This window comes from Nicotiana tomentosiformis, chromosome 12 (genome assembly GCF_000390325.3).
Source record: "Nicotiana tomentosiformis chromosome 12, ASM39032v3, whole genome shotgun sequence".
In the NCBI taxonomy this organism is placed as follows: domain Eukaryota; kingdom Viridiplantae; phylum Streptophyta; class Magnoliopsida; order Solanales; family Solanaceae; genus Nicotiana; species Nicotiana tomentosiformis.
In genome coordinates, this window is record NC_090823.1 from 134,772,635 (window position 1) to 134,799,861 (window position 27,227).

Sequence of the window (27,227 nt, forward strand, 5' to 3'; positions counted from 1 at the left end):
GTTATTTTGTTATTATAAGACAACTTAGTTGTATTTTTTCTTGAATCAAATAGATATAAAACTATATATGCCAATTCCGTCAACTTTCAAACAATTATCTAACAAACAAACCATCTGAATACACTTTGCAGCAACTTTGAAAATTCAAAGAAAACTTGATTCTTCCTTAAACTTTGCATAGCTTTTTCTTACTAAATAGTCATTACCAACTTAATTTTGAACTCTTTGATGCTAAACATGGGCTACGTGCAGCTCTCAGTTGTGCTCTTAGTTGTCTTTCTCTGTAAATTTTCTTTCTCTTCATCTCTGTGTCCCAAAGATCAAAGCGCGGCCCTTATAAAATTCAAGGAAACGCTTACTATAGATCCCACACGTAGTTGGTGTTATCCAAAAACAGTTTCATGGAATATGCGATGAGTTTACAAGAGTGGATTGCTCAAGTGGTAAGCACCCTCCACTTCCAACCAAGAGGTTATGAGTTCGAATCACCCAAGAGCAAGGTGGGGAGTTCTTGGAGGGAGGGAGCCGAGGGTCTATCGGAAACAGTCTCTCTACCCCAGGGTAGAGGGAAGGTCTGCGTACAAACTATCCTCCCCAGACCCCACTAGTGGGATTATAATAGGTTGTTGTTGTTGTTCGTTTACTGGCCATGTTATTGAACTTGACCTAAGTTGCAGCCAGCTTAAAGGGAAGATTGATTCCAACAACAGCCTTTTCCAGCTCTCTCATCTCCAAAGACTTAACATTTCTCAGAATGACTTCTCTGATTCACACATTTCGCCTTCATTTGGTAGGCTTTTGAGCTTGACGCATCTTGATCTTACCAGCTCCTCTTTCTCAGGTCAAATTCCTTCTGAAATCTCTCATCTTTCCAAATTACAGTATTGAGCTTGATCTTACAAATGTAAACATCTCTTCAACTATTCCTCCAAATTTATCTTCCCATATAACAACTCTAAGGTTGGGATCCACAGGATTGCATGGGATAATACCTTAGAGTATCTTTCACTTGCCAAACTTGGTAGTTCTTGATTTAGGACACAATGCTCAGGTAAGTGGTTATTTTACAAAGACCAAATGGAATAGCAGTGCATCTCTCATCGAGTTAGATCTCACTAGAGTGGATTTGTCTGGTAATTTTCTTGAATCTTAGTGGTCAAGTGGATGTCAGCTACTTTTCAAACCATAATCAGCTTACGGATCTTGATCTTTCATATAATCGTATCTCATTGACTAATGAGAATAAAGTTAAACTTAGTTTGCCCGAATCGCTTTTTAGGTTACTATTGGTAGCATGTGAAGTAAAAGAATTGGAGTTTTTGAGATCCGCAAAGCGTCTCGAGACTTTAGATCTTTCATATAATAAGATTCAAGGAAGAATTCCTAATTGGGCATTGTCTAATTGGATGTTTTCATTGGAATATCTTGATCTATCCCACAACATGCTGGAAAGTGTGGACTCAATTCCTCCTGAATCTTATGTATATTGGATTGATTTACAGTTCAATTTTCTTCAAGGGCCATTACCTATTCCACCAAATTTCACAGAATACTTCTTTATATCAAACAATAATCAAAGTGGGGAGATCCCTTCTTCTGTTTGCACTGTGACATCATTAAGAGTTTTAGACTTGGCAAGAAACAATTTGGAGGGAGCAATTCCACAATGTTTAGGTAACATGAGTAGCCAACTCGAGGTTTTGGATATGCAACGCAATAGTCTTTCTGGGGATCTTCAAATGGCTTTTAGCTTTCGGAATGGACTCAAAAGCTTCAACTTGCATGGCAATAAGCTAGAGGGAAAACTCCCACGATCGTTGCTAAATTGCCAACATCTGGAAGTTCTTGATTTAGGAGACAATCACTTTAACGACACATTCCCTATGTGGTTGGGAACTCTTCCGGAGCTACAAGTTTTAAGCTTGAGATCGAATAAATTGTATGGATCCATTAGAACTTCAAGGATTAATTTGTTTCCTCAACTTAGAATAGTAGATCTCTCTGGCAATGCATTTTCAGCAGAATTACCAACAAGTCTTTTTAAATATTTGAAAGCCATGAGGAGAATTGATCGTTCCATGAAGGCACCAAAAGATGGATATTACCTAGACTCGGTAACTATTGTAACAAAGGGGTTACACAATTTGAAGTTGTGAGAATCTTGTCATTGTACACCACTATCGATCTTTCAAACAACAAATTTGAAGGACATATTCCTAGTGTTCTGGGAGATCTCATCTCGCTTCTGGTGTTGAATTTATCTCATAATGGATTACTAGGTCATATACCACAATCACTTGGAAACTTATCTGTAGTCGAATCATTGGACCTTTCGTTTAACCAGCTAGCAGGAAAGATACCAGAACAACTCGCTTCTCAACTTACATCTCTTGAAGTTTTAAATCTCTCCCACAATTATCTTGAAGGGTGCATTCCTAGAGGACCTCAATTTGCTACATTTCAGAAGAATTCATACGAAGGTAATGATGGATTACGTGGATTTCCGATTTCAAAAGGTTGTGGTAATGATAGGGTATCAGAAACAAATAATACTGATACAGTATCTACACTAGATGACCAAGAAAGCAATTATGAGTTTCTCAATGATTTTTGGAAAGCTGCTCTTATGGGATATGGAAGTGGACTATGTATTGGATTATCCATAATATATTTCATGATTTCAACTGGAAATCTGAAATGGCTTTCAAGAATCATTGAATGGCTGGAACACAAAATTATTATGCGAAGGAAAAAGAAGCATCGAGGTCAAAGGCATTACAGAAGATGAAATAATTATCGCTTCTAGACAAGTTACCAATCGAGCAAGATTTTAATTCAGAATTGCAGGTATTCAAAGTAAGCTCTACGTCGATCTTTTAGTTTATTGTAACTATAGTAATATCTTAGTTTTATACTTCTGTTATTAGAACTAATCAGTGCTCTACTAAGCATATGTTTCTTTCCAAATATTGAAATATTTGAGATTTTGAGAAGGATTAGCCTTTGTTTATGTTTTACGCTAATAAGAAATTAACTATAACATGCGACAGAGAAAGAAACATATGCCACAATTTGCTGTATAGGGGCTACTATAGGGACTATATAACTCTCTTATATTGGAAAACAATTTAGAAGTGCTTGACTCACTATTTTTATTTTTCAAAATATCAGATGTCAAGGCTAATGGATTTGGCTATTCCTATGTTCACTTTCAAGCTTTATTTTTGTAACATATATCCCATCTGCGTTTACATTTGTGTTCTTTTTGCGACTTGGATAAGTTTGTAATATGGTACTTGCTTTATTAGCTCGATATTGTTTTCAAGTTCATATTTTCAACTTTGAATGAACTCAAAAGTTCTGTTGATTGGAAATGAGATAGATCGAATAATCAATTCAAAGAATATGAAAATCAGGGACTTTCATACAAAGGGAAAGAAAACGGCGATGACAAAAGAAATCATATCAGCAGAAATATAAAGAGATGCAGCTGTGAAAATTCGAGCCGAGACTGAAAGATTCTGAGTATGAGAATATGTATAAAACACCCTTATCAAGGGGGGAAATAAGTGTGGGGGATTTCCAGGTTCTAACCCGCTCTAAAGTTTTTAAAATTATTCAAAAAGAAAAAGAGGAAAAACCTAAAACGTCTTTCCAAATGAATCATCACATTGAGCTGCAAAAAGATTTTCATCAACATCTAATCCTAATAAAGGATGCTATATGGTCTGACCTTAGGCACCACCAGAGCCGTATTTCTTTCCGAAAACGATCATCTGAAGCTTATCGTATCCAGCCAACACACCAGCACCAGCAACGGCACGAAGGATGTTAGCACCAGCACCTTTGAAAAGAGATTTGGCACCCTCGTTCTTAAGAATCTGGGAGAATGCGTCGAGTGAGCTCTTGTACTTGACAGCTTCACCAGAGGTCATCATCATTCTTCTTCGGACTGTGTCAATTGGGTATGAGGCTAGACCAGCACCATTGGTTATGAGCCACCCAAGAGCAAAGCTAGCAAAGAAACTATCCTGTAAACATCCATATTAAACCGGGGTTAGTAACTCCGACTATGCGTTTATGTTTTTGAGCACATAAGCAGATGTTATAGATCTTAAATCCAATTTCTTGCATTGGCTTCTTGGTATTGCAACATAACAGATCAAAAGTTTAAGTCATGCAACTTCAAGCATTTATTCCCCAAAATACATTTTTGCAGACCTCTACTTCCAACTCTGAATCTTGGAATATATGCATATAAGCTTACGATATTATCAAACATCTATACAAACCAATAAAAAGCAAAGACACTAAAAATAGAGAAACGCCAACCTGCAGGCCTCCGGTCAAGAGCACGGGCTTCAAGGAGTCGTACATTCCGAAGTACAAACCACGGTACACAATGATACCAACACATGAAATGTTGAATCCGCGGTATAGTCCAGCAACTCCATCAGACGCGAGTGTCTTCCTGTAGACATCAACCAAACCATTGAACTGCCTCTCACCTCCTTTCTTTGAAGCCTTGGCATCATTTGCAAGACGGGTACGTGCATAGTCCAATGAATAGACAAAGAGCAACGAGGAAGCACCAGCAGCACCACCAGATGCAAGGTTGCCAGCAAACCACTTCCAGTAGCCATCACGGTCCTTCTTGAAGTTAAAGAGTCTCTTGAAGTAATCCTTAAATGCAAAGTTCAAGGCCTGTGGAAAAATAATCTATCATAACGTGGAATAAGGTACAGAGTGGCTGCTGCCAATGTATTTCTACATGCATAAACTTCAATCCTCAAAATGAAGGCAAATGGTAAACCTGAGTAGGGAAATAACGGATAACATTGGCAGTGTTTCCTCTCCATAAAGACACAACCCCTTCATCCTGCATTGTCCTTCTGAAACAATCACCAATTCCCTTGTATGGTTCCGAGAGCCTACCTGTCTTGATCATCTCATCTTGGTTTTGGATCAAAAGCTTCACACGCTCAATAGGGGCAGCAGCAGTCTTTGAGACAGCAGCTGAAACTCCACCCATGAGGAAGTCAGTGGCAAAAGCTGCAACTCCTTTCTCCGTGGGAGCCTGTACAAACACTGGTGAAGCATTTGCGGCGATCAATGATAAACCTTGGGGCGCTTGGCAGGTCTGCAATCCTGCATTAGAGTAGTTGCCATATGCATAATGCCTTTGATAGATAGCAGGCCTCTGAATACCGCCATAGCGAGCATGGACATTTTGGGAAAGACTGGAGCTTAGGTGTAGCTGGTTAGCTACCTTCTGGAAAACAGTCGGGTGCTGGTTCATGCCTTCCATTGCAACTTAGGACAAACTCCTGCAAACAAGGATAAACAACTCAGAGCTTGTAAGTTTCAGCTGAGTATTCAAAAGATTCAGAATAATCCCATATATTCGTGAGAAGAATCTGAATCAATCACAACCACATTACTACACAGAAGCTACAGTGTGCAATCTCCTAATACAACACACCTTCATAGCAATACATGGAACTACAGTTGCATCAAATGGGATTTTCGTCTTGAATTTCAGCATTGCCAGAAAAGGTGATCTGTTTCTTTCTCAATGAGTATCATCTTCACAATTCTCAATTCTCAAGGGAAATAAGTTAATTAAATATGGGATACACTCAAAACGATATGGAGGTGTCAAGAGATTCTTTTATAGCTTATTAACTAATCTATTACAAATTGTTAACAGGAGTATATTAGCTATGTTTTAACAGAAAAGTACAACCTTATAGAAAAACATAATTCACCATTGAACGGTTCAAAGATAAACCACAGTTTAATCTGACAATAATACTTAGGTGTTTCAATCAGCTGAGTGACAAGGCGATGCCTAAACAATGGTCTTCACAACAGTCTGGAAAAAAAAAACAGTAGCCACCAAGGATTTAGTTGTTAAATGATTGAACATTTCATAACTATTAAACATCTGAATCATCTTAATTTGCCTTCAATACAACCAACACTAAACTACATCACTTGCTCCACCTTATGCAACTTTTTACAGCATATAATACACTGAAACAGTTTAAGATTTCATATCAGTAAACATAAATACACATAAATACACACATAAACAGGCAATTAATTAGGTGGAATTGCCGAGGTGCAAGCATGCTGTCCAGACACCACACCACCATCATCAAAAAATTATACACACAAACATAAACACATATAGACACAAGCAAACATACATAGAAACAACATAAGAAACAAACCAAATTCGTTAGGATCGGGAACCTGGGTAGTGCGGAATTTAGCCAAACAACGTTATAATGACAATAACAAAGACAATGCAAGTTGATAATAACGTCAATTAAAGCAGATAAAGAAGACCAATTTAACGTAGTTCGGTAAGTGTGACCTACATTCACAAGCAGAGAGGAGCAATTTCACTATACCAATAAGAGTACAAAATTAGAGTAAATACTCTAATTAATCCCAAATACTCCAAGAGAATAAACTCACAAGACCACTCCAAAGAAAGAGTTCACACAAGTGTTTCCCAACACTTAACTCTTATACAAAACACTCTTAATAAAGGAGGAGAAGAAGAAACAAGAAATTCAGACTCAAGTCTTGTTGGTGTGTTTAAAATGAACTAATGGCCTTTCCTTTTATAGGCAAAAAAGCCTTGGCCCCTTAGTTGTAAAAGAAAAGATACAATTTGTGCAAATGATATCTACCACAAAACGCAATATTTTTGGGTCCCAAAGAACATTGTCAATAAAGTCTACTTTGCAAATAGGCTTATGCAGTTATGCTTACGTGAGATGGACTTCACTAGCCAAAATATTAGTCATAATTACAAAATTGCATGTTGACTAAATCGGTAAAATCAACGATTACGTCCATATAATCATAATTTCGTAGCAAATGAAACATAAAACACATATTAAATCCACAAAAATACAGATACATAAACATGAACTCAATTTCATGATACAAAGACACACATAAATGATCTACACAAAACCTGGAAGAAAATATAACCATTACAGACGCATCAAAACGTAACGATCCTGTAAAGACTACAAAACTGAACCAAAAAAAAAAAAGCGCACATCAAATATTGAAACGATAATCGGAAACGAGCAAATGTGAAATATACGCAGTTGATGATATTTTCAGAAAATCAACAGGAATGTTCTAGAGAGAGAGAGAAACCTGCGTTCGACTCGCCTCGAAGTAGCTGATGAGAGAGAGAGAGTAATCGGAGAGAAGAACGAGGAGCTGAACGAGGGAGGGTGAAAAGGGTTTTTGAAGTGGTAAATGAATACGGCTATATATAGGTGACTTCGGTGGCTCCCAGTCACTTTCGATTCCTTGTTTCGAGGTACACCATTGTTTAATTACACCCTCTCTTTTTTTTTAATGCTTTTTTCATTCAAAACGTTGACAATAAAAATATTCATGCACGAGTCCGATATTTTAATCCTTTTGAGTTATTGGATTCTAAATAATAATTTTTGTATATTTAATGAATTTTTTAAAATAAATATAGAATTTGAATCAAAGTTATTGAGTTCGACCGGATCCGTATGCGGCACACTGGCTCCGCCCCTGATTACATTATATTCCTTTTATTTCAATTTATTTAACATTATTTTTTATAAATTCTTAAGAGAGAATGATACATTTCAAGTTGGGACCACATCTAGGATATACATAAGCAAATAAATACATATAGACAAGGGCGAATCTAGCCTTAAGCTTATGAATTTCCGTGAATTTAGTATTTTTGCTCAAACTCTGTATTTGTATTAAAAAATTCACTAAATATCTAAAAGTATTTGATCTATTCTTACTCTTTTTTAAAGGAAAAAAAAAACAATGACACTTTTCTATTTTGACAAAGTCTTCTTTATTACTCTCTCCCGTTCAGTTTTAGTTGTCAAGTATTCTAAAAATAAATTTTCATTTTTACTTGTTACTTTTTGCATATCAAGAGAATCATCAATTATTTTTTCTATTTTATCTTTGGCATTAATTACTCATTTCAAACCATTTTTTAAATCCATTACGACTAAACACTAATTAATTTTGGGTATCATGGTAACTATGCACTTTATTTATTATTTTCTACGGAGAGTGAAAAGTCCAAAGTGGACAACTAAAAGTGAATGGATAGAGTATTTTCTTTGTGGAGTATTCGAGTATTTAAGATAAAATTAAATAAGAAATTATTTAACAGCCCCGCGTGAAAGAGCAGAAAGTGTAAAATAAGAAATTATTAAGATAATTCTTATGCGGATATAATAGTAACTGGAAAAAATATTAATATGCACTCGATGTTACTTATATTTTGACTTTTGAAATATCTATTTAACACTTTATACTTAGTTTTCACATACATATAAGTTTCGAATCGAAAGTTAGTGAGTTCTGTCCCACCCCGACTATAACAATGAATCCGCCCATGCAAATAGATTTCAAAAATATAATCAAATCTAACTACTTAATTGGCTTTTGGACTAGTATATTAGCAGTCATACTTTTAGGCTTGAAATGAAAGTTTATGCCTTCACATTTTGAGCTTGTAAAATATGATAAAGTAATTGACCTTTAAAGGAAATTGAAAGCAGCCTTCTACGGTAAATGCTTGATTCTTTCAATTTTGAAGGCTTACAATAACTGCTTACTTTCTGGAAGCATGATATTTCATTGTTCCTTTTTTTTTTTTGTTATATTAATATTCTCCACTTATGGATTATACTGGGTTTTGTTTTTATTGTTGTTATTGTTTTCTTTTACTTTGTTCTTGGTTGTGTTCTTCAAGAATAAAAAATTCTTACTCACACTCAGGGGTGTACATGGACCGGGTTGGTTCGGCTTTTATCAAAACCAAATCATACCAACTATATTGGTTTGGATTGGTTCAGTTTTGTCGGGTTGGTTTTTTCGGATTTTTTATTAAATGAATATTATTTCAATCTTACTTTGTTGAACTTATAGATAAAATTTTGATAAGTGGGCATATGTTTAGTACAAATTAAAAAAAATTGACAAACATATGGTCTATTAAATTATTCATATGGAAGAATATTTTATAGTAACACATGATAGTTATTTTCTTAGTCGTCTAACAATAACTTTTTTTATGTATGCTTTGGAGGTAATTTAATAATTAAACATAAAGATCAATATGATACCAAAATAATAATATGTTCTATTTAATTCTAAATTATCGAAATACCATTTCAAATTCGAAAAAGATATAAGAAATCTTGATATATGAATATGAAAGAACAAAGAGATGATTGACACATTTCAATAACATTTCATAAAAAAGTGAAACAGCCCATTATTTAAAGTAAATAAAAATAAATACACTTCATATCTATCTATGTTATATTAAAAGCACGAAGGCCCTTAGCGAAATGACATTCGCTTTTTTACCCTTTAAAAATAGAATTTACATTGGATAAAATTGTAATTAAATTATCTTCCTAATATTTAGAACTTGAAAATTCACTGAAATTTTGATTATTAAGTATTTCCTTATTTGAAGTATATAAATAAAATTTATGACTTAAAGGCAATTAATATTTTACCTTTAATAAATCATTAAAAAGGTCAAATGTTTGGAAGGTCAGTACACAATTTTACGTCCATTTGAAGTAGTCAACAACTAGAGTAATTTTATTGAAGGACAATTCTACTAGCATTTAGTATTTTCAACAAATTACATTAATTTATTCTCATTAAGTTGTAAGCCGATGTAAGAATAACATTAAAACTATTAAATATATAAGAAAATAATATTTCACTCTTTTAATTTTGTTTTCTTTTATCTATCTAGAAACTATTATAATAGCACGAAACTCCAACAGGAAATTGATCGATCACTTTATCATTTAAAAATATATATCATATTGGACAAAAAAAGTTATTTAATTAGTATTTTCTACGAGTAGTATTTAGAACGATGAAGTTAACTAAAATTTTGACTATTATATCTTTCCTTATTTGAAAATATAGGAACTCATAACATTTAGGAATAATTTAATCCGAGTAAGATTTTACTTATATTATATATAAGTAAACTTTTACGAGAATTTATTTTTGGGATTATTATTTTATCAAAAACAATAATAATCCATATGATATTAGAAATATTTCATTTCAAGATGACTCTTAAATTAATTTATTTTTTTATATATATCCAAGTGCAGATAATGGCAAGAAGAAGAGACGAAAACTCTAAAATCAAATTGTACAGAAATCTAACTCAAAAGCTCAAGATATTATCGGATTGCTAAAATTTTGAAGATGTAAGACTTGGGTTAGCTTTAGAATTATAAGTTTGATATCGTGTTAATTTGTCAATATTTTTATTGGATTGAGAGCTTTTGGTTAATCTTTTTGTAGAAGATCTAAAAAGAGATAAAAATATAAATAATATAACATGCTAAGTAATTGAAACAGATAGATCAATGAAATTGATCTAAAATGACCTGACATTTTAACAGTTTGAATACATTCTCTCTGCCTCAAAGTGTCTTATTATACATATGAGTTAGTCAATATGATCATATTCAAGTGAAGTACATGTTATTTTAAAAACGAAATTGAAATATTCAAACACTATACAATAAAAATTATTATTTTAAAAATATTTACGAAGTACATTAAATTAGTTTGATCAAAATAATAGGTTTTTTATTTCAAGATCTCAAAGAGGAGGCAATTAATGTGTAAATTAAAAAATTTAGTAGTTGCCTTATTTACTCTTTTTGGACTAATCATGGGAAAATTCATTCTTTTATCTAGCATTAACTAGGATTCATGTGTCTCAATTATAAGTTATGGTGTTAACCACTATGCCAGAGTGTATTTGTTATTTAGGTTGCTAGCTAATGTGAAAAATATTAATAGCTATTGTCAACTCAAGTAATTCCTTTTTAAGAAAATATTTTATCAAAAATATTATCGTGAAGTTTCGCAGTTCTGGTATCGATAAATCTATATGGGTGATAGCTATAGCATGTAATTGAAAATAAATATCAAGCTAGAAAAATGCGTGACTAATATTATCCATCATAATTGAGCTAAAGGAAGTAAAAACGTTACTCAACATAATCTTTCTATCCTGATAATAATCATATTTGCTTATAAAAGATGGTGCGAGAACCTAAAGTTATTCCAAATAAAATTTCAAATAAAAAAGTATATGAGGACTTTTATAAAGCAGATATCTTCCTTCCTTTATTCAAGAATTTACTTAAAAAAACTATTTGATAAATCATACAATGAAAACATCTACTATATAATTTTAAAAAATTATATTCATTGGTGCGAGGTACGCGCGTACTCTATGACTAGTTTCTATGAAATATTACATCCCATGAGATGATCCCAAATTATTTCTAGACATTGTATTTTATAGAAAATTCTGTATAGAGTCTTAAAAGTATATATTTAAATTATATATTTATATGTCGGTTTGGTTCAGAAGTAGGTGCTGGTTCCTGTAATTGATATGCCGTGTGCTCCTTCCCTTTGCTACTGGAAACCGAAATCGCATTCATCTCCCTTACTGCCGGTTGATCACCTTTTATCTGCTTGATTCCATCGGGCGTTGGAAACTTCAGCAATTGGTGATATATTGAGGGTACAACTTCCATCTCGTGTAACCATGGCCTCCCCAGGATGATAGTGTATCCCATGTCACCATCTATTACTTCAATGAGAGTTATTTTCATTACTCCTTCAGCGTTCGTGAGCAGAAAAATCTCTCCCCCGGTCATCACGCTCGCAAGGTTAAATCCAGTAAGGAGCTTTGTTGCCGGAATAATGCTTCCGGTGAGTTTAGCTTGCTCCAACACTCTCCATTGTATGATATTAGTCGAACTTCCTGGATCTGCTAGAACACGTTTAATCTTAAAATCTAACACATTTAAAGAAGTTACTAGTGCATCTTTTTGTGGTAACAGCAATCCGTCTGCGTCCTCCTCCGTGAAAGTGATATCGTCTTCCCGGAGTCTTTTACTATGAGTTATTGATACTTTCGTCTTCTTCGCTGCCGAAAAGGTGACCCCGTTAATCTCATTCCCTCCGAAGATCATATTGATCATTTGGCGTTGGGGGGTCTTCTCTTGCTTTCGAAGGCTCTGTGTTGTCTCTGTTACAACCATAATTGTTCTTAGCTCGGTCACTCAAGAATTCTCTGAGGTGACCATTCTTCAATAGTGTTGCCACCACTTCCCAGAGGTGTCGGCAGTCCCCTGTTCGGCGGTCGTTCATCCTATGGTATTCACACCGTAAGTTGGGATCCCTCTGGCTTGAATCGGATCTCGTAGGTCTCGGGAATCGTGCCACTTTAATGTTTCTCATGGATAACACCAACTCCACTATAGTGACGTTGAAGTTATATTCCGATAACCTGGGGTAAAAAGGATCCCGAAACCCCGACATCTCTTTATCTTGAAATGATCTATTGTTTCGACCACGATCGGTCCCTCTGTCAACGGTGAACTTGTTTGCTGCTCGAAATTTTCTGTCATGGCCTTCGGTCCGCTCGTAAGGAAACAACCGGCCCCTCAAAGTTCGTTTGTCCGCGTCGTAGTCATCCTTTGATTTTTCTTGGCTCCTCTCCCATCCTTTGGCTGATGATGTAGAACCGACCTGGTCATCTTCGATCCTTATCTTTGACTTGTACCGGTTGTGGATATCTGCCCAAGTTGTTGCCTGAAACTCAAGCAGGCTCTCCTTCAGCTTCCGAGAAGTGTATGAGCTTCTCGTATTCAATCCTTTGGTGAATGCTTCAGCTGCCCATTCATCCGGGACAGCCGGGAGCAATATTCTTTCTTTCTAGAATCAGGTAACGAACTCTCGTAATAATTCGGATTCTCCTTGTGCGGTCTTGAATATGTCGGCCTTCCGGGGTTGTACTTTTCTGGCCCCCGCATGAGCCTTGATGAAAGAATCTGCGAGCATCTCAAAGGAATCTATGGAATGCTCGGGTAATAATAAATACCACGTTAGAGCTCTCCTCATAAGAGTTTCTCCAAATTTCTTTAGCAACACAGATTCAATTTCGTGAGGAGCTAAATCATTTCCTTTTACCACCGTTGTGTAGGTGGTAATATACTCTTGTGGGTCTGAAGTATCATGGCACTTCGGGCATTTTGAACCGATTCGGGATTAGTTCTAGTGCCGCACTCGGCTTGTACGGCAATTGAGTATACTTTTTCGAGTCCTGTCCTTTCAATACTAGTGGCGCGCCCGGAATTTGATCCATGCGGGCGTTTACTTCCTTCATAAACCATAAAAGTTCATTCTTGAACGGGTCGTTCTCGTTGTTGATACAGGATCCGCTCCCCTCTAGCTCCATCGGAGCCAACTTCACCCCTGTGAGTGTTATTGTCGACTCTCTGCGCTGTTTGGTTTGCGGGAACACCAGGAGGAATTGAATCTCGTATGTTTCCATTATTCAAAGCCCCCGATAATGCGTGCTTCAGCTCCGTCATAACCTTATTTGTCATGTGAGATGGCCTAGAATGATCACATGTTGCTCTTGCATGACCCTCACCGCATCCACGACATGCTCCTTGTCAGTATCATCGGGAGTTATCTCCCGAACCTGTAGAGGGTACTGCTTGTTATGCACCGGCGTGGCGTCATTCCCCTCATTGCGGGTGTCACTGATTGAATCCTCGAAATGAGGTTGATCTCCTCGAATTTCAGGGTTGTGCGTGTTGTTAACAGTGTTATCTGCCATTTTGTGATTTTTTCTAAGACAAAATAACCAAATCACGTTAGTAAAAAGGCAAAGATCAATTTAATTGAACTGTCTAGGCCCCACGGTGGGCGCCAAACTGCTTACCCGTAAAACGGTACAGTAGAATTTATATGTGGTTTCTAGACAAGTGAACTAATGTGATCCTGAATTAATGCAATAATTGAATAAATGTACAATACTTAGCCTTAAAATGTTGATGAAATAACAGAGATGACAGTTCCGAGAATAAGGTTTTCGGGCACAGCAATAATGAGATCAAAAAGCGGGAAAGTAAGATTGTATTAAGCTTTGTATAGAATGCAGTTTAAGTTTAGCCAGAAAATTCGTGTCTTTTTCAATGATAACTGGGCTCACTATTTATAAATGTATCTAGGGAAGGAGGTCCTAGGATCGTGCCCTCCTTTAATGTCAATTATGAGGGTCATTGATGAAGATGTAACGGTGAACATAAATGCCAAATTCTCTGTAACGGGTCGTCGCTCTTAATGCTGCAGAATATTCTTTATTAAATGCTACCGGACGCAGAGCATTTAATACACTTTTATGAATGTTATTCCCTCCGGTGACAAGCGGAATGGCTGTGTTTGGTCTTCGGCCATCCACGTCTTGAGTTCCACGTGTCTTTCATTTAGATGACCAGGTGTCATATCATATTTCACCCTATACAATTGCGTCAAATAAAAAAATTTATTCTAAAAAAATAGGTATTTAATATCTATATAAATAAATATATAATATTCTATGATTTGGTATTTTCCAACAATACTGCCATATGGTGCCAATGACATGTTATTTTGTCACCTCTATTGCCAACTGCGTGACTTGTTTCTCACAGTTTTCTTTCATTTTTTGCCCCTTTTGTTTTGTGAAAGCACAAGAAGTTAAAAAGTACTTTCTCCTCACACAATTTAAAAGAGGAAAGAGCACGTGGTAATTCCATTTAAATATTTAGAAATTACATTTTAATTTTATCCACAAAGAAATGACGATATTGTTTGCTGATGGTCTTTCGCTTACTCTCATTTTCGACATACATTTTTATTATAGAAATGGTTCGTGTTGTTATAATTTTTGTTATGTTATAAAATAAAAGTAACTTAGTAAAACATGAACAAGATATGTTGTTATGAAATAAAAGCAATTTAGTAAAACATGAACAAGAAATGGAGATAGAGAGAAGGAAGAGATTTTCTTCTTCAATTGTATGTATTTTCCTATCTATTACAAGACCTTTATATAGGCATGAAAAGTGAAGAAAAATATGTCATTGAATATGTCATTAAGCATAGAAATATGTCATTGAATATGTCATTAAGCATTTGAGAAGATCGTGGAGGAAGAGTAGACATCCACCATAATTTGATTTTTCTTATAACACTCCCCCTTGGATGTCTATAGATAATATGCCTCGTTAAAACCTTATTAGGAAAAAACCCTATGGGAAAAAAAAATTCTAGTGAAGGAAAAAGAGTACACATATTTAGAAATACACCTTTTGGTTGCATCGTTAAAAGCCTTGCAAGGAAAACCCAGTGGGACAAAACCTTGTAAGGAAAAAAGAGTACAACGCGTATTAACTCCCCCTGATGAGAGTATCAATTACATCCTTGAGCCTTCGCATCCCAATCTTGTACACTAGTTTCTTGAAGGTTGACGTCGGTAGAGATTTGGTGAACAAATCAACCATATTATCACTTGAATGGATCTGTTGCACATTGATATCACCATTCTTTTGAAGATCATGTGTGAAAAATAACTTTGGTGAAATGTGCTTTGTCCTATCCCCTTTTATGAATCCTCCCTTCAACTGGGCTATACATGCTGCATTGTCTTCATACAAAATTGTGAGTAGTTTGTTACACTTCAAATCATATTTGTCTCGAATAAGGTGTATTATAGACCTCAACCATACACATTCTCGACTTGCTTCATGAATAGCAATTATCTCAGCATGATTAGATGAAGTAGCTACGATTTATTGCTTAGTCGATCGCCAAGATATGGCAGTGGCTCCATATGTAAACACATAGCCTGTTTGAGATCGAACATTTTATGGGTCATATAAATACCCAGCATCGGCATAACCAACAAGATCAGGACTGCAATCATTACCATAAAATAATCTCATACCGGTAGTCCCTTTTAGATACTGCAATATGTGTTTGATTCCATTCCAATGTCTCCTTGTAGGAGCAGAGCTATATCTTGTTAAGACATTAATTGAAAAAGTTATGTCAGACCTTGTAATGTTAGAAAGATACATTAGTGCACCAATTGCACTAAGATATGGTACGTCTGGACCAAGAAACTCTTCATTATTTTCATGAGGTCGGAATGGATGTGCTTTATCCATATAAACTCGCTTTAAAATCATTTTAGTATATATTGATTGATGGACAAAAATTTCATCTTTCATATACTCAATTTGTAAACCAAGACAAAATTTTATCTTTCCAAGATCTTTCATTTCAAATTCTTTCTTTAAATAGTCTACTACTTTAGGAAGCTCTACTGCTTTAGGAAGCTCCTCAGGAGTTTCAATGATATTTAAACCATCAACATACACGGTGATTATAACAAATTTAGATCCAGATCTTTTTATAAAGACACAAGGACAAATTAAATCATTCTTGTACCCTTCTTTCAACAGGTACTCACTCAGGCGATTATACCACATGCGCCCTGATTGTTTCAATCCGTATAAGGATTTTTGAAGCTTTATTTAATAAATTTCTTGGAAACCTTAATATGCTTCAGAACAATTTAAGTCCTTCAATGATTTTTATTATACGCATATCACGGTTTTTTTGTATTGCCAGATTAAAACCTAAAATGGCGACATCCACCACAGGAAAACATGTCTCTATATAATCAATGCCAGGATATTTATAAATCTTCTTATGACACAAGTCGTCTTTATGTCTATCAACTTGACCCTTTTTTTCCGCATAAGAACACATTTATACCTCCACTGGCTTTATACTTTCAAGTGTTGGGACTATCCGTCCAACTTCATATTTTTCATGTGAAATTAATTTTAATTGCGTACTTTTCATTTGGCCAATTATTTATCTGTTCAAATTTCATGACAGATTTGAGCTCAAGATCCTCGTCAATATAAATAATATTGAGCGTTACATTAAATTAACAATATCGTCGACGATCATTTTATATCGATTCTACTATTACCCAATAAAGATATAACTTATTGAGATCTTTTTATCTTTATTATTTTCAGGTACCTGAGCCTCTCCCATGAGATCTTATGAAGTGTTATGTCGTGGTGCTCTTCTAGAGCACTTGCCTCCTTATTATGACCATTTTGAACATTTGCTCCTCTCATTTTTCAAGGAGTTTTATCTTTGCAACCGAATAGTCTATTATGCTTTATGCATGCCATGGACTCTATTCATTATGAACTTTATTTTATTTGGAGCATTAGCAGCTGAATATGACATTTAGCTTTGGGTCAGCAAATACGCCTGGCAATATTTTGCAAATGAATTATCACTTGAACTTCAAGTTCATATTTTCTCGTACGAGGATCTCGATGTACTCATAATAATTCATTACATGCATTATTTTTTCAGCTGCCCATTTTTTCCCCTATTGTTGGGATCACCAACACATATCCCTAGTCTTATTTGGGGATCCATCTTTGTGCATTGTGGTGGAACAATTAAATCATATAGCACATTCATATTTCTAGATGGAAATTATTTGGTTCCTGACCCTGAACCGATTGTGATAGGGAGAACTTATCATAACTTGGCTAGATGCGTACAAGTGTTGTTGTATATTAAATAATACATCACATGCCAAATTTTATTTTGCCAATTTTGTTCTCATAACCAATGGTTTAGATCTAATTGGAGGCATATAATTTCTGCTAAACCAACTTGGATTTAAATCAGTATTATCAAAATAAATCATCATAATTTATTTTCTGAAATTGTGTTCTAATAATTTGAGCAATCAATCTTGCAAAAGCAAAACTACAAGTTGATAACAAATGCACATGTGACCATAGAATAGATGCATCTATTAAAATCATATAATAGTAAATGGTCCACATGGAAGGTGACTGGGCCCATATATTTATCACCTTTTATTCGTTCCAGAAATCAAGGGATTCAATCCCAACCTTAACTGGTATATCATGAAAATAAGCAGCACTAGAGAATTCTTGAAGAATCTTATATTTGTTCAATATATGCCAATATAATTCTCAATTAATTTTTTTTTTCGCATCATAATTGAATCGAGATGGTCAACCGGTCATGCCAACTAATATTTATTTCAGTAAACCTCTAGTTTATTTGTGGCTTGTGAATGCATCATCATGCTTATACTTGTATAATACAAATAGAAGAAAAGTCAGGTAACCTTTCGTATTTACCCGGTATGATTATAGTAATATAAAGATATTCAATCTTCTTTTCACTTATAGTCTCAATATGCCAACCACTTTGGCTAATATATTTGTAAATCAAAATATTTCTTTTGAGACTTACTACAATATTAATGTCATGAACAATTTCATTCATCCGGGTAGTAACAAATTAGTTCTTTCAGAGCTCTTAACTGCTTTTGTACTACAAGATCTTTTGTCACACCATCCATATAATGAATGTCTCCTTCACAAAGAGAATTATATCATAATAATTGTCATGTTCAAAATCATCACAAGCAAAATAATTTCTTGCTTTAATTTTGCTTTTAATAACTTTCATAAGGCATGACAAAATATTTTTGGCGCATCACATGCATGCGACCAATGATATATTCATGTAACTACACAATAATATTCATTATCTTTCTTTGTCTCAAACCTCCCTTAGAGGTGAGTTGTAGTATTTATCCAACTATGCACAAATACATTATTATGCATAATCTTTATCATATATATATATTTTCACATTCACTTTCAGGAATGAGTATGCAATCTCAATGTTTATCACAAGTCATATTCTCTTCAAAGAATTTCTCCCTTTTTATAATTACCATAGTGATAACTATTATTATTTTGGCCTTTCGCACGCCCACATTCATTGGTCAACCACTTATCTTTATTTAGACTTATCATGCACTGCTATCATATTCACTTCAAAAATGGAGCAAATCAAGTGGGACAAGCTTCATGCTTTTTCATGAAAATTACATTATTTTTTCTTTAGTTATTATTATTATTATCAATATGGTGAATTAGGACTCAAACCCAATGTCTTACCCATATAAAGGCATGCTAGGCCATAATGCATTGGAACTTGAATCCAACGTCTTTTCATCAACATAGTGCGTTGAGACTTGAACCCATCGTCTTACCCTCAATCTTTGGCATAATAGGCCAAAATTCATTAGGACTCGCACTCGAGCCTTTAAAATATTATTACTTCATAATTTTAGGCATAAGTAAATTAACTTTCAAGAAGACATATATAACTATTTCAATCTTGAAACAGTTCCTCTGCAACAAAAATGCTAGTTAGGATATATGCCAATTTTACTTTCAATGAAATACATCATGTTATGGTAAAAATATTATTACTAAATTACCTTAATAATTATCTATCATAGTATGTAAAAGGTCAGAACATATATATACGTTGAAATATTATCTTTGTCATATAAGAGATGTAGCAAATAAAGACATGCCTTTCCAGTTCTTTATTTCACTAGATACAATTGAAAAAAATATTTTTACTAAACACTGCACATAAAGTTAATCCAAAGATATGAAAGTATGAATGGGTTGCGTACATGTGATATGCTCAAATATTTCGCATACTAAAAGAAACCTATAAAATTAGTTGATGAAAGAATAAATACAACCTCATATTACAAATGTGAAGCACATATATTTAATTACCATATGAACAATTCCGTGAGATGACATTAGCTCAAATAGAAACCAAATTACATGTGTTGCATTTTGATCATGGTGTTTAATAAGTTTGGTGAAATAAAGTAATCCAATACTTTCTGCAGAGAAACCACCCAAACAATGAAAGCTATAGTTTTTATGTTAAATAGGTGCCTAACTTAACAAAACCTTTTAGAGAGGATCAATTTATCTAAACTATATAAAATTATAGAAAATACATTTAAATTATTACGAGGATATCATCATGTAAGCGACAACCTAACACACTTTCATGAATTAGTTTTAAAACACAAGCATGATTTTGTAGTAAATATAGCTAGTCAATCAACTGATATTGTCCAATTGGAAAGTATTAATTCTAGAAAAATTACTTGGTATGTTGATCTTTCCACCATCATGTATCACCAAGTAACTAAAACGGGAGTTAAAGGTGAGAACATGAGAGAAGGAGCATACTAATTATAAACCATAATTATAATTTATACTAGGTGTACATACCTCATCTGACTTATTTATTAGAAATGTGCATACCTTGTTTGTACGCTTAGAATGATCGTAGAGGGCAATTCTTAATGTTTGATGGCCATATAAGTGTGGTATAAGAAAAGTCCCAAAACATGGAAACTATTGAAGGATGAACTCTATATAACACACTAACAAAAGTCAAGACCTCAACGAAGCTAAGTCTACAATTCTGTTATCTCTTGTAGGAAGTATAGATAAAATAGCAAATCGTGCTGATAACGTGTTATAAAATAAAAGCAACTTAGTAAAACATGAACAAGACATGTTGTTATGAAATAAAAGCAATTTAGTAAAACATGAACAAGAAATGGAGATAGAGAGAAGGAAGAGATTTTCTTCTTCAATTGTATGTATTTTCCTATCTATTACAAGACCTTTATATAGGCATGAAAAGTGAAGAAAAATATGTCATTGAATATGTCATTAAGCATAGAAATATGTCATTGAATATGTCATTAAGCATTTGAGAAGATCATGGAGGAAGAGTAGACATCCACCATAATTTGATTTTTCTTATAACATGTTATAATTATAATCAACAAATTTGGTTTGGTTCCTCTTGAGCTTGGTCTAACATCTTAAAATGAACTAACTAAACAAAAATGTATTGAACCGATCAAGTAGTCGCCGATCAAGTAGCATGCACCTTCAAACGACTGCAGGACACAGTGACAGAGTTTTAACACTCATTCGTTGGAAAATTACACTACATTGCTAGGTAAAAAAATCTATACAGACTCCCTCGCTTTTACTTCTTTATATTTTGACACCCCTTGATGAAAATCCTGGCTCTTGTCACAAGTAGGACATATTCTATCCTTACCACATTCATTCTATTGAAGCTAAACAAATAAAGCTCTTTCAAAAGACTAACATTCAATGTTTATTGCTTTCTTAATATCGAGTATATCTAGTAAAGAAATAGGCATCTAGTTAACAGTTTAACTCAGAAAACTTCCCAAGAACAAGGAAGGAGAGAGGCTTTCATGAGAAAACAGAACAAAGAGAATAGATTCTACAACACTGAGGAGAACTAGCATACAGATATTTAAAAAGCAGCATAAGATCAAACTTAACTCGTCAACATTCTTTAAAGAACAATCTGAATCCCTTGCAGTATACGCAGTCGCTAGAAACAAAGAGGTACAGAATGATAAACAACAAACCCAGTTTAATCCCATATGTGGGGTCTGGGGAGGGTAGTGTGTACGCAGACCTTACCCCTACCCTATAAAGCCAGAGGGGCTGTTTCCGATACTCTCGGTTCAAGGAACAGTAAAAATAAAGCAACAAGCAGTAACAGCAGCAAGGGGTACAGAATGACCAACTGCAAAATTTCTGCACGATAGGACAATACACATGCGCGCATGTGCAAATATGTGTGTGTGGTGTACGCACAAGCAGGAACTGAGTCTAGAAACAGATGCGGACTCTGGTGACCATTTGATAGCAAAGTTTTTGAATCTGCAAAGGAAATGCGGGGGGGAGATGGAAGTTGTTGGGAGCTACTGCTGGTTCAGAGCTTTGGCTGCTTCAAACAGAATAGTTTCGGAAAGGCTCACCTTTTTCAAAAGCCACATTTGGACGCATAAGAGAGCATAGAAGGAAATATACTCTTTTTTATAACGACATAGAAGGAAATATATGTAGATCAAGGGACGTCCTAAGTGAAATACTGAACTAAACAAAGTACAAGTGGCGACATGAAGCTTCCAAATATTCGTTAAACTTCCCATTTCTAGTTCAAATAAGATCTTCAGAATTAATAAATGTGCAAGTATGTATTTGGGGGTGGAGGGGGGGTGTTACAGTAATTTTAAAATAGTGTAATGATTTCATCGACATATGAACTGCTGCAGGCCACAAATATGAACATAAAACCAAGACCAGAAAAGGCAAGATGATAACTTCAGCAGTATCTCATGGCTTTTGACGAATGTGTCAGGAAGCAGTTATCGAACAGAAATCTATAAATGTAAGTTTGGTCTGGTACTCAACTTCTGATGATTAGAAGGTACACAAGATTCATATTCTAAATGATTTCTGGTGGTAGAAGTTTGGACAATCGCTGAGAGTAAAGGCAAACACAACTTTCCTAACAAAGCGATGCAGTTAATTTTAGAGAAAATACTAGGAGAATATAGAATAAGTGACTAACAAGTTGGCTGCAGCATTGAGCTGTAAAACATTTTTATGACATTTTACAACAGAAGGGGCTGATGACATACATGTTGCCTCAAAACTTGGAGATCTCCGATGATTAATAGCTAATGATACCGAGCAGCATCAATCTGATCTCTTCCCCGTGGTCTATCTATGCTGAGAGGTGCAGAATTAAAAGAAATATTGGGCTTCTTACTGTCTATCTCGAGCTCCTTATGTTTCAGTTGCAATGACATATGCTCATTCTCCAAAATTAATTTCTCATTCTCCAGCCTTTCTATTTCAAGCTCCCTATCTTTCTTCCGGCAGAATCTTTGCCACTTAAACTGACGTTTCTCCAACTCGAGGGCTTCAGCTTGGATGCCAATATTTTCCTCTTCTAGTTGTAGCATCCGTTTCTTAATCCACATTTTCTGTTCCCACTTCGATTTCGTAGGGTCTTGAAAAAATTCATTAATTTCAGCTACAAAATTATCATTCCCACTAGTATGTGGCAAGAAGCTGCCACTTTCTTCAACTCGTCTCATTCTCTCATCAACACCATGGTTATCTTCTTCATCGTCTAATTCATCATCATCATCACTTTCATCATTTTCTTCAGCTTCGTCTCCCTGGGAGCCGTTATTATCTTTTGCACACTCTGCCGCAACAGGTGAAGAGTGAACTGGAAATTCAAGATCATTGCAATCAGGTATCTTTTGTCCATTGTGGTAAGCGCACATCTCTCTATAAAACAAATGCTTTGAGTTAAGTATCTTTTTCACAGTGTCCTTGGCCTTGGCAGAAAGCTGCGGCATGGAATCCATCAAAACCGGATTTTCCACCACTGCACAAGAAGTACCCCTTCCGAGAATATCATTCAATTTCTTATACCTCTTGTTCAAATCATTAAACTTATCCTCGCACTGCTGTGGCGAGACATGACATCCGTTACTCATCATTATTCGCGACACCGTTTTCCATTTACCTTTCTTCTGAATGCACCCCGATTTTCTTTTCAACCCCTCAGTACCCTCTAAACTGCCATCATCTCCGACACATGCAACTACTTGGATAAGAAGCCTAACAACATTATCAGTCCATTTCATTCTTTGCCACGGAGATCCCTTTTTCTCCAGTGCCCCACCATTGTTATCGCCATTTCCATCCTCCGTAAAGCTAGGCTCATCCTCATCGCTCGTATTGTTATTAGGGTTATTACTATTATTCACAACATTACTCGGCCCAACAGCTTTATCCTTCCCAAATGGCATACAACTCTTGACATCTATCAGACCAATTGGTTTATCATTTTCAAGCCCCAATTTCGTACTCATCGACGATTGTACATTATTGTGATTAGTCTGATGACCATGAGCTGCATTATTACTATTCAATTGAGGTTGTTGTAGCCTATTCATCCCCAAAAATCCACCATTATACCCTGATAAAAAACCACCACTCATACCAGAACTATTCATTTTCCAAAAAACCCCAACTCACAACTAAAAATCCAACCTTCAAATCCTTTTCAGTCCTAAAAACACATTCTTGAAACACCCAAAATACTAAAACTAAAAAGCAGCTAACTCCCACAGTTCATAATAATCCAACATACCACTATTAAGTCAACTCAATCTATCAAACATAAAACACCAGAAAAATTGAATCTTGAACCATAAGATAATATCCATGAAAAATTGAGCACCAATTTAGCTCAATAACAATATATACAAAGAACCCATTTTGGGGCTACCAAAATCTTGTGAAAATCAAATCTTTAACATACCCATAAAGCTAAAACAGGTTAAAAAAAAAAAAAAAACTAAGAAAAGAGTAGCAATACTTGAACCTTAAAGAAAGTTACAAACTATTTTACCTCTTCACTGATCTGACTATGGATTCTTGACGGGGGGGGGGGGTGCGGGGGGGGGGGGAAAGGGCTATAGGTGTGATAGTATAAAGCAAATTGGGGAAGAAGAAAGTTTATTAGTACTGTTTTGAGAGCTAATAAGCAAATGAAAAGTGGCTTCCTAACGTCTCCCTTTTAATTATTCTACTAATAATCACCCTTTAGTTTTTGGTATATTGTAATTAGGGGTGTACAGATGAAACAGACAAATCGCATCAACCCGATAATTCGAGTCAAACCAAGAAAAAAATTCGATTATGGTTTGGTTTGATTGGTTTGGTGTTGGAAAAAAAATCCGACGATATTTGGTTTGGTTTGGTTTTAACTAAAAAAAAATCAAAACGAAACGAAACCAACTCGATATTATATTTTATAGAAGTTTTAAATATATTTAATACATGAAATATTTATTGTAGTGTAGTTTATAAATATTTCTTAAGCTTTTTCATAATTTTATCTTTTAACGTATTATTTCAAGTTTGGACTTATAATTTTTGGATGTTCCAATAACTTTTATAGTCCATAAATGTTAGTAATTCGAATAAATCCTAAATCAAAATCAAATCAATACTAATGATAATAAAAAACATTCAATTCAATTGTACTATGAATGAAAATAGTGTTGGATATCTATTTTTAGTGTTTCCATGATTTAGATAAAATGCCTAACTTATTTATCTTTTAGTATTTAGTCAAGTAAATAATAGTACTTATTAGTCATACTTATTTTAGCAACTTATTAGTAATATTAGTCAATGGTACGCGCGTTGCGTGTGTATCTTGTCTAAATGAGTAAAAGCTTTTTAAAAATTATATAAATATTTTGTTTGAATTTATGTTTGAGTTATAAAAGTAAAATATGAATTCTGAAAATGAAGAACATTGGTTCTATATAACCAACTCAATAAGGCGAAAACAGCCACATAAAAGTCCTCAATCATGGTCAATATATTGAAAAACATAATTCATTCAATATACAAAGACGAAAATATACTAAATTATTATGATTAAATGATAAAGTAAAGTAAAATTGTGTATTAATTAACTATAATTCAGTAATAGTAAAAAATAAAGACATATGACACAAATATAATATGTGTCACAATATTATAAAGCATATAATTTTTATGCTTAATTACCATATTTATATAGATAGCTACGAAAATGAAGTTCTTGTGTACATATAAATGAAACCATTTGCGTATTACATTTCTGTTTATATATTTTATTTATATTATATAAAGTTATTTTTATTGTAAAAGGGCCTTGTGTATTATTTCTTTTAGAGTTCTAGAATCTATACAATATTAAAAGTAGGAGGGCCCTTAACAAAATGTCGTTCACCATTTTTAACCTTTCAAAACATATATTCTACTAGATAAAATCGTAATTTAAGTAACTTTCCTAAATTTTAGGACTTTAAAATCAACTAAATTTTTGCTTATTAAATCGTTCCTTAATTGATGTAGATACGGAGTCCTAATATTTAGGAGTTTAAATTTACCTTATATAGTTTATTTGAATATCTTGATTTTCACAAATTATAAAAATTATGAAGTGACTTCTGTGAAAGATGAATTCAAACTTACGTGAACTTGAAGCGAGGGAAAAAACCTAATTTGATATGATACTGAAACATGTCCAGAGAATTATTTACATAGCGAATACTAAAACGTGAAGAAGAAACAGGGTATCATGATAAGATAGACTTTCGATACATGAGCAATATATTTAAGGATTGATGAGCAAACAAATTTCAAGATACACAACTACAAAGTCTCCAAAATGAAAAGACGACTCCGAATTAATATATATTATAGCATATGATCTAGGTTAAGACAATAACCAACATGCAAATTAAACTAAGTTAATATGTCCATAGTTTTTTCTTTTTTAATAATTAATTTTACAATATAAAAAAATATTTTTTATCCTATATATCTAGGATTTTTTTATATTCATTTATCAAGATACACGCGCAACGCGCGTAGCCAAAAACTAGTAATATGAAATAGTATTAGTTTAAAACAACAGGGATCCTTTCCTATTTGAGGTAAAAATCTCAATTGGATTTAAACTCCTAAATATTAGGACCTAATTCAATAAGGAAAGATTTAATAACTAAAATTTAGTAGATTTTAAAGTTCTAAATATTAGAAAAATAACTTAAATTATAATTTTATTCAATATGAAATATGTTTTAAAGGGTGAAAAGACGAACGATATTTCGCTAAAAGTGTTCGTATTTTTAATATAGTATATAGATACATTGCGCGTGTATGTAGACAGAGAGATCTTTTGATATGCACATTACGCGTGTATGTTAGAGAGCAGTGGCGGATGCACATGGGCACTTGTGGGTGCTTAAGCACCCATTAACTTTGACCATATTTAGTAAATTACGTAGGCAATTGTACAAATATTTAGATAAATATTGAGTTAGCACCCATAAGTAAATTTATTTTTCCTCTTTTTTGGAGTCTTTATCGGCGAGCACCCATAATTTTAAAATTCTGGATCCGCCACTGTTAGCGAGTACAACTTTGTTTAGAAAGTTAATAAATATTATTAACAAATGTATTTGAATTTTAAACTAATAAAGAAATAATTCAAGTTCCCAAAAAAATGATAAAGATCAGTAGGTTCAAAGCATATAAGGAATCTTGTGATGCTATACAGTAATTAAATGATAAGTAATTCTTAAAATTACTGAGAAATCTAATAAATTAAAATTGTGTGTGTTATACTAAATCTATTTGTATTCACATAATTTATATAAGTATTTACCAAAATTACGATGATTAAGAAATATATATATATATATATATATATATATATATATATATATATATATATATATATATATATATATATATATATATGTGTGTGTGTGTGTGTGTGTGTGTGTGTGTGTAAAATCTCACAAAATTTTAATGCCTAATATTAGGAGTTCTTGCATAGTTCAAATATGTATGATTTAATAGCTATTAAAAATAGTTAAA

At 33.9% G+C, this 27,227-nt stretch overlaps 2 protein-coding genes and 2 pseudogenes across 2 annotated transcripts; 2 read left to right on the plus strand and 2 right to left on the minus strand.

The window, feature by feature from the left end:
- Positions 1-237: 237 nt before the first annotated feature.
- LOC138903442 (receptor-like protein 9DC1) lies at positions 238-1,315 on the plus strand (annotated as a pseudogene).
- On the plus strand, positions 1,314-2,861 carry LOC104119137 (receptor-like protein Cf-9 homolog; annotated as a pseudogene).
- Positions 2,862-3,519: 658 nt separating this feature from the next.
- Positions 3,520-7,338, minus strand: LOC104119136 (ADP,ATP carrier protein, mitochondrial-like). The gene is made up of 4 exons (XM_009630559.4): positions 7,186-7,338; positions 4,814-5,327; positions 4,333-4,704; positions 3,520-4,031 (listed from the first exon to the last, which is right to left on the minus strand). Exons 2-4 carry the CDS (start codon positions 5,306-5,308, stop codon positions 3,735-3,737), a joined length of 1,164 nt encoding a protein of 387 aa, XP_009628854.1. The 5' UTR covers positions 5,309-5,327; positions 7,186-7,338; the 3' UTR covers positions 3,520-3,734.
- A 14,924-nt stretch (positions 7,339-22,262) lies between these two features.
- LOC104119138 (uncharacterized) lies at positions 22,263-24,229 on the minus strand. Its single transcript, XM_009630560.3, has one exon. It carries the CDS (start codon positions 23,792-23,794, stop codon positions 22,439-22,441), a length of 1,356 nt encoding a protein of 451 aa, XP_009628855.1. The 5' UTR covers positions 23,795-24,229; the 3' UTR covers positions 22,263-22,438.
- Positions 24,230-27,227: the final 2,998 nt, after the last annotated feature.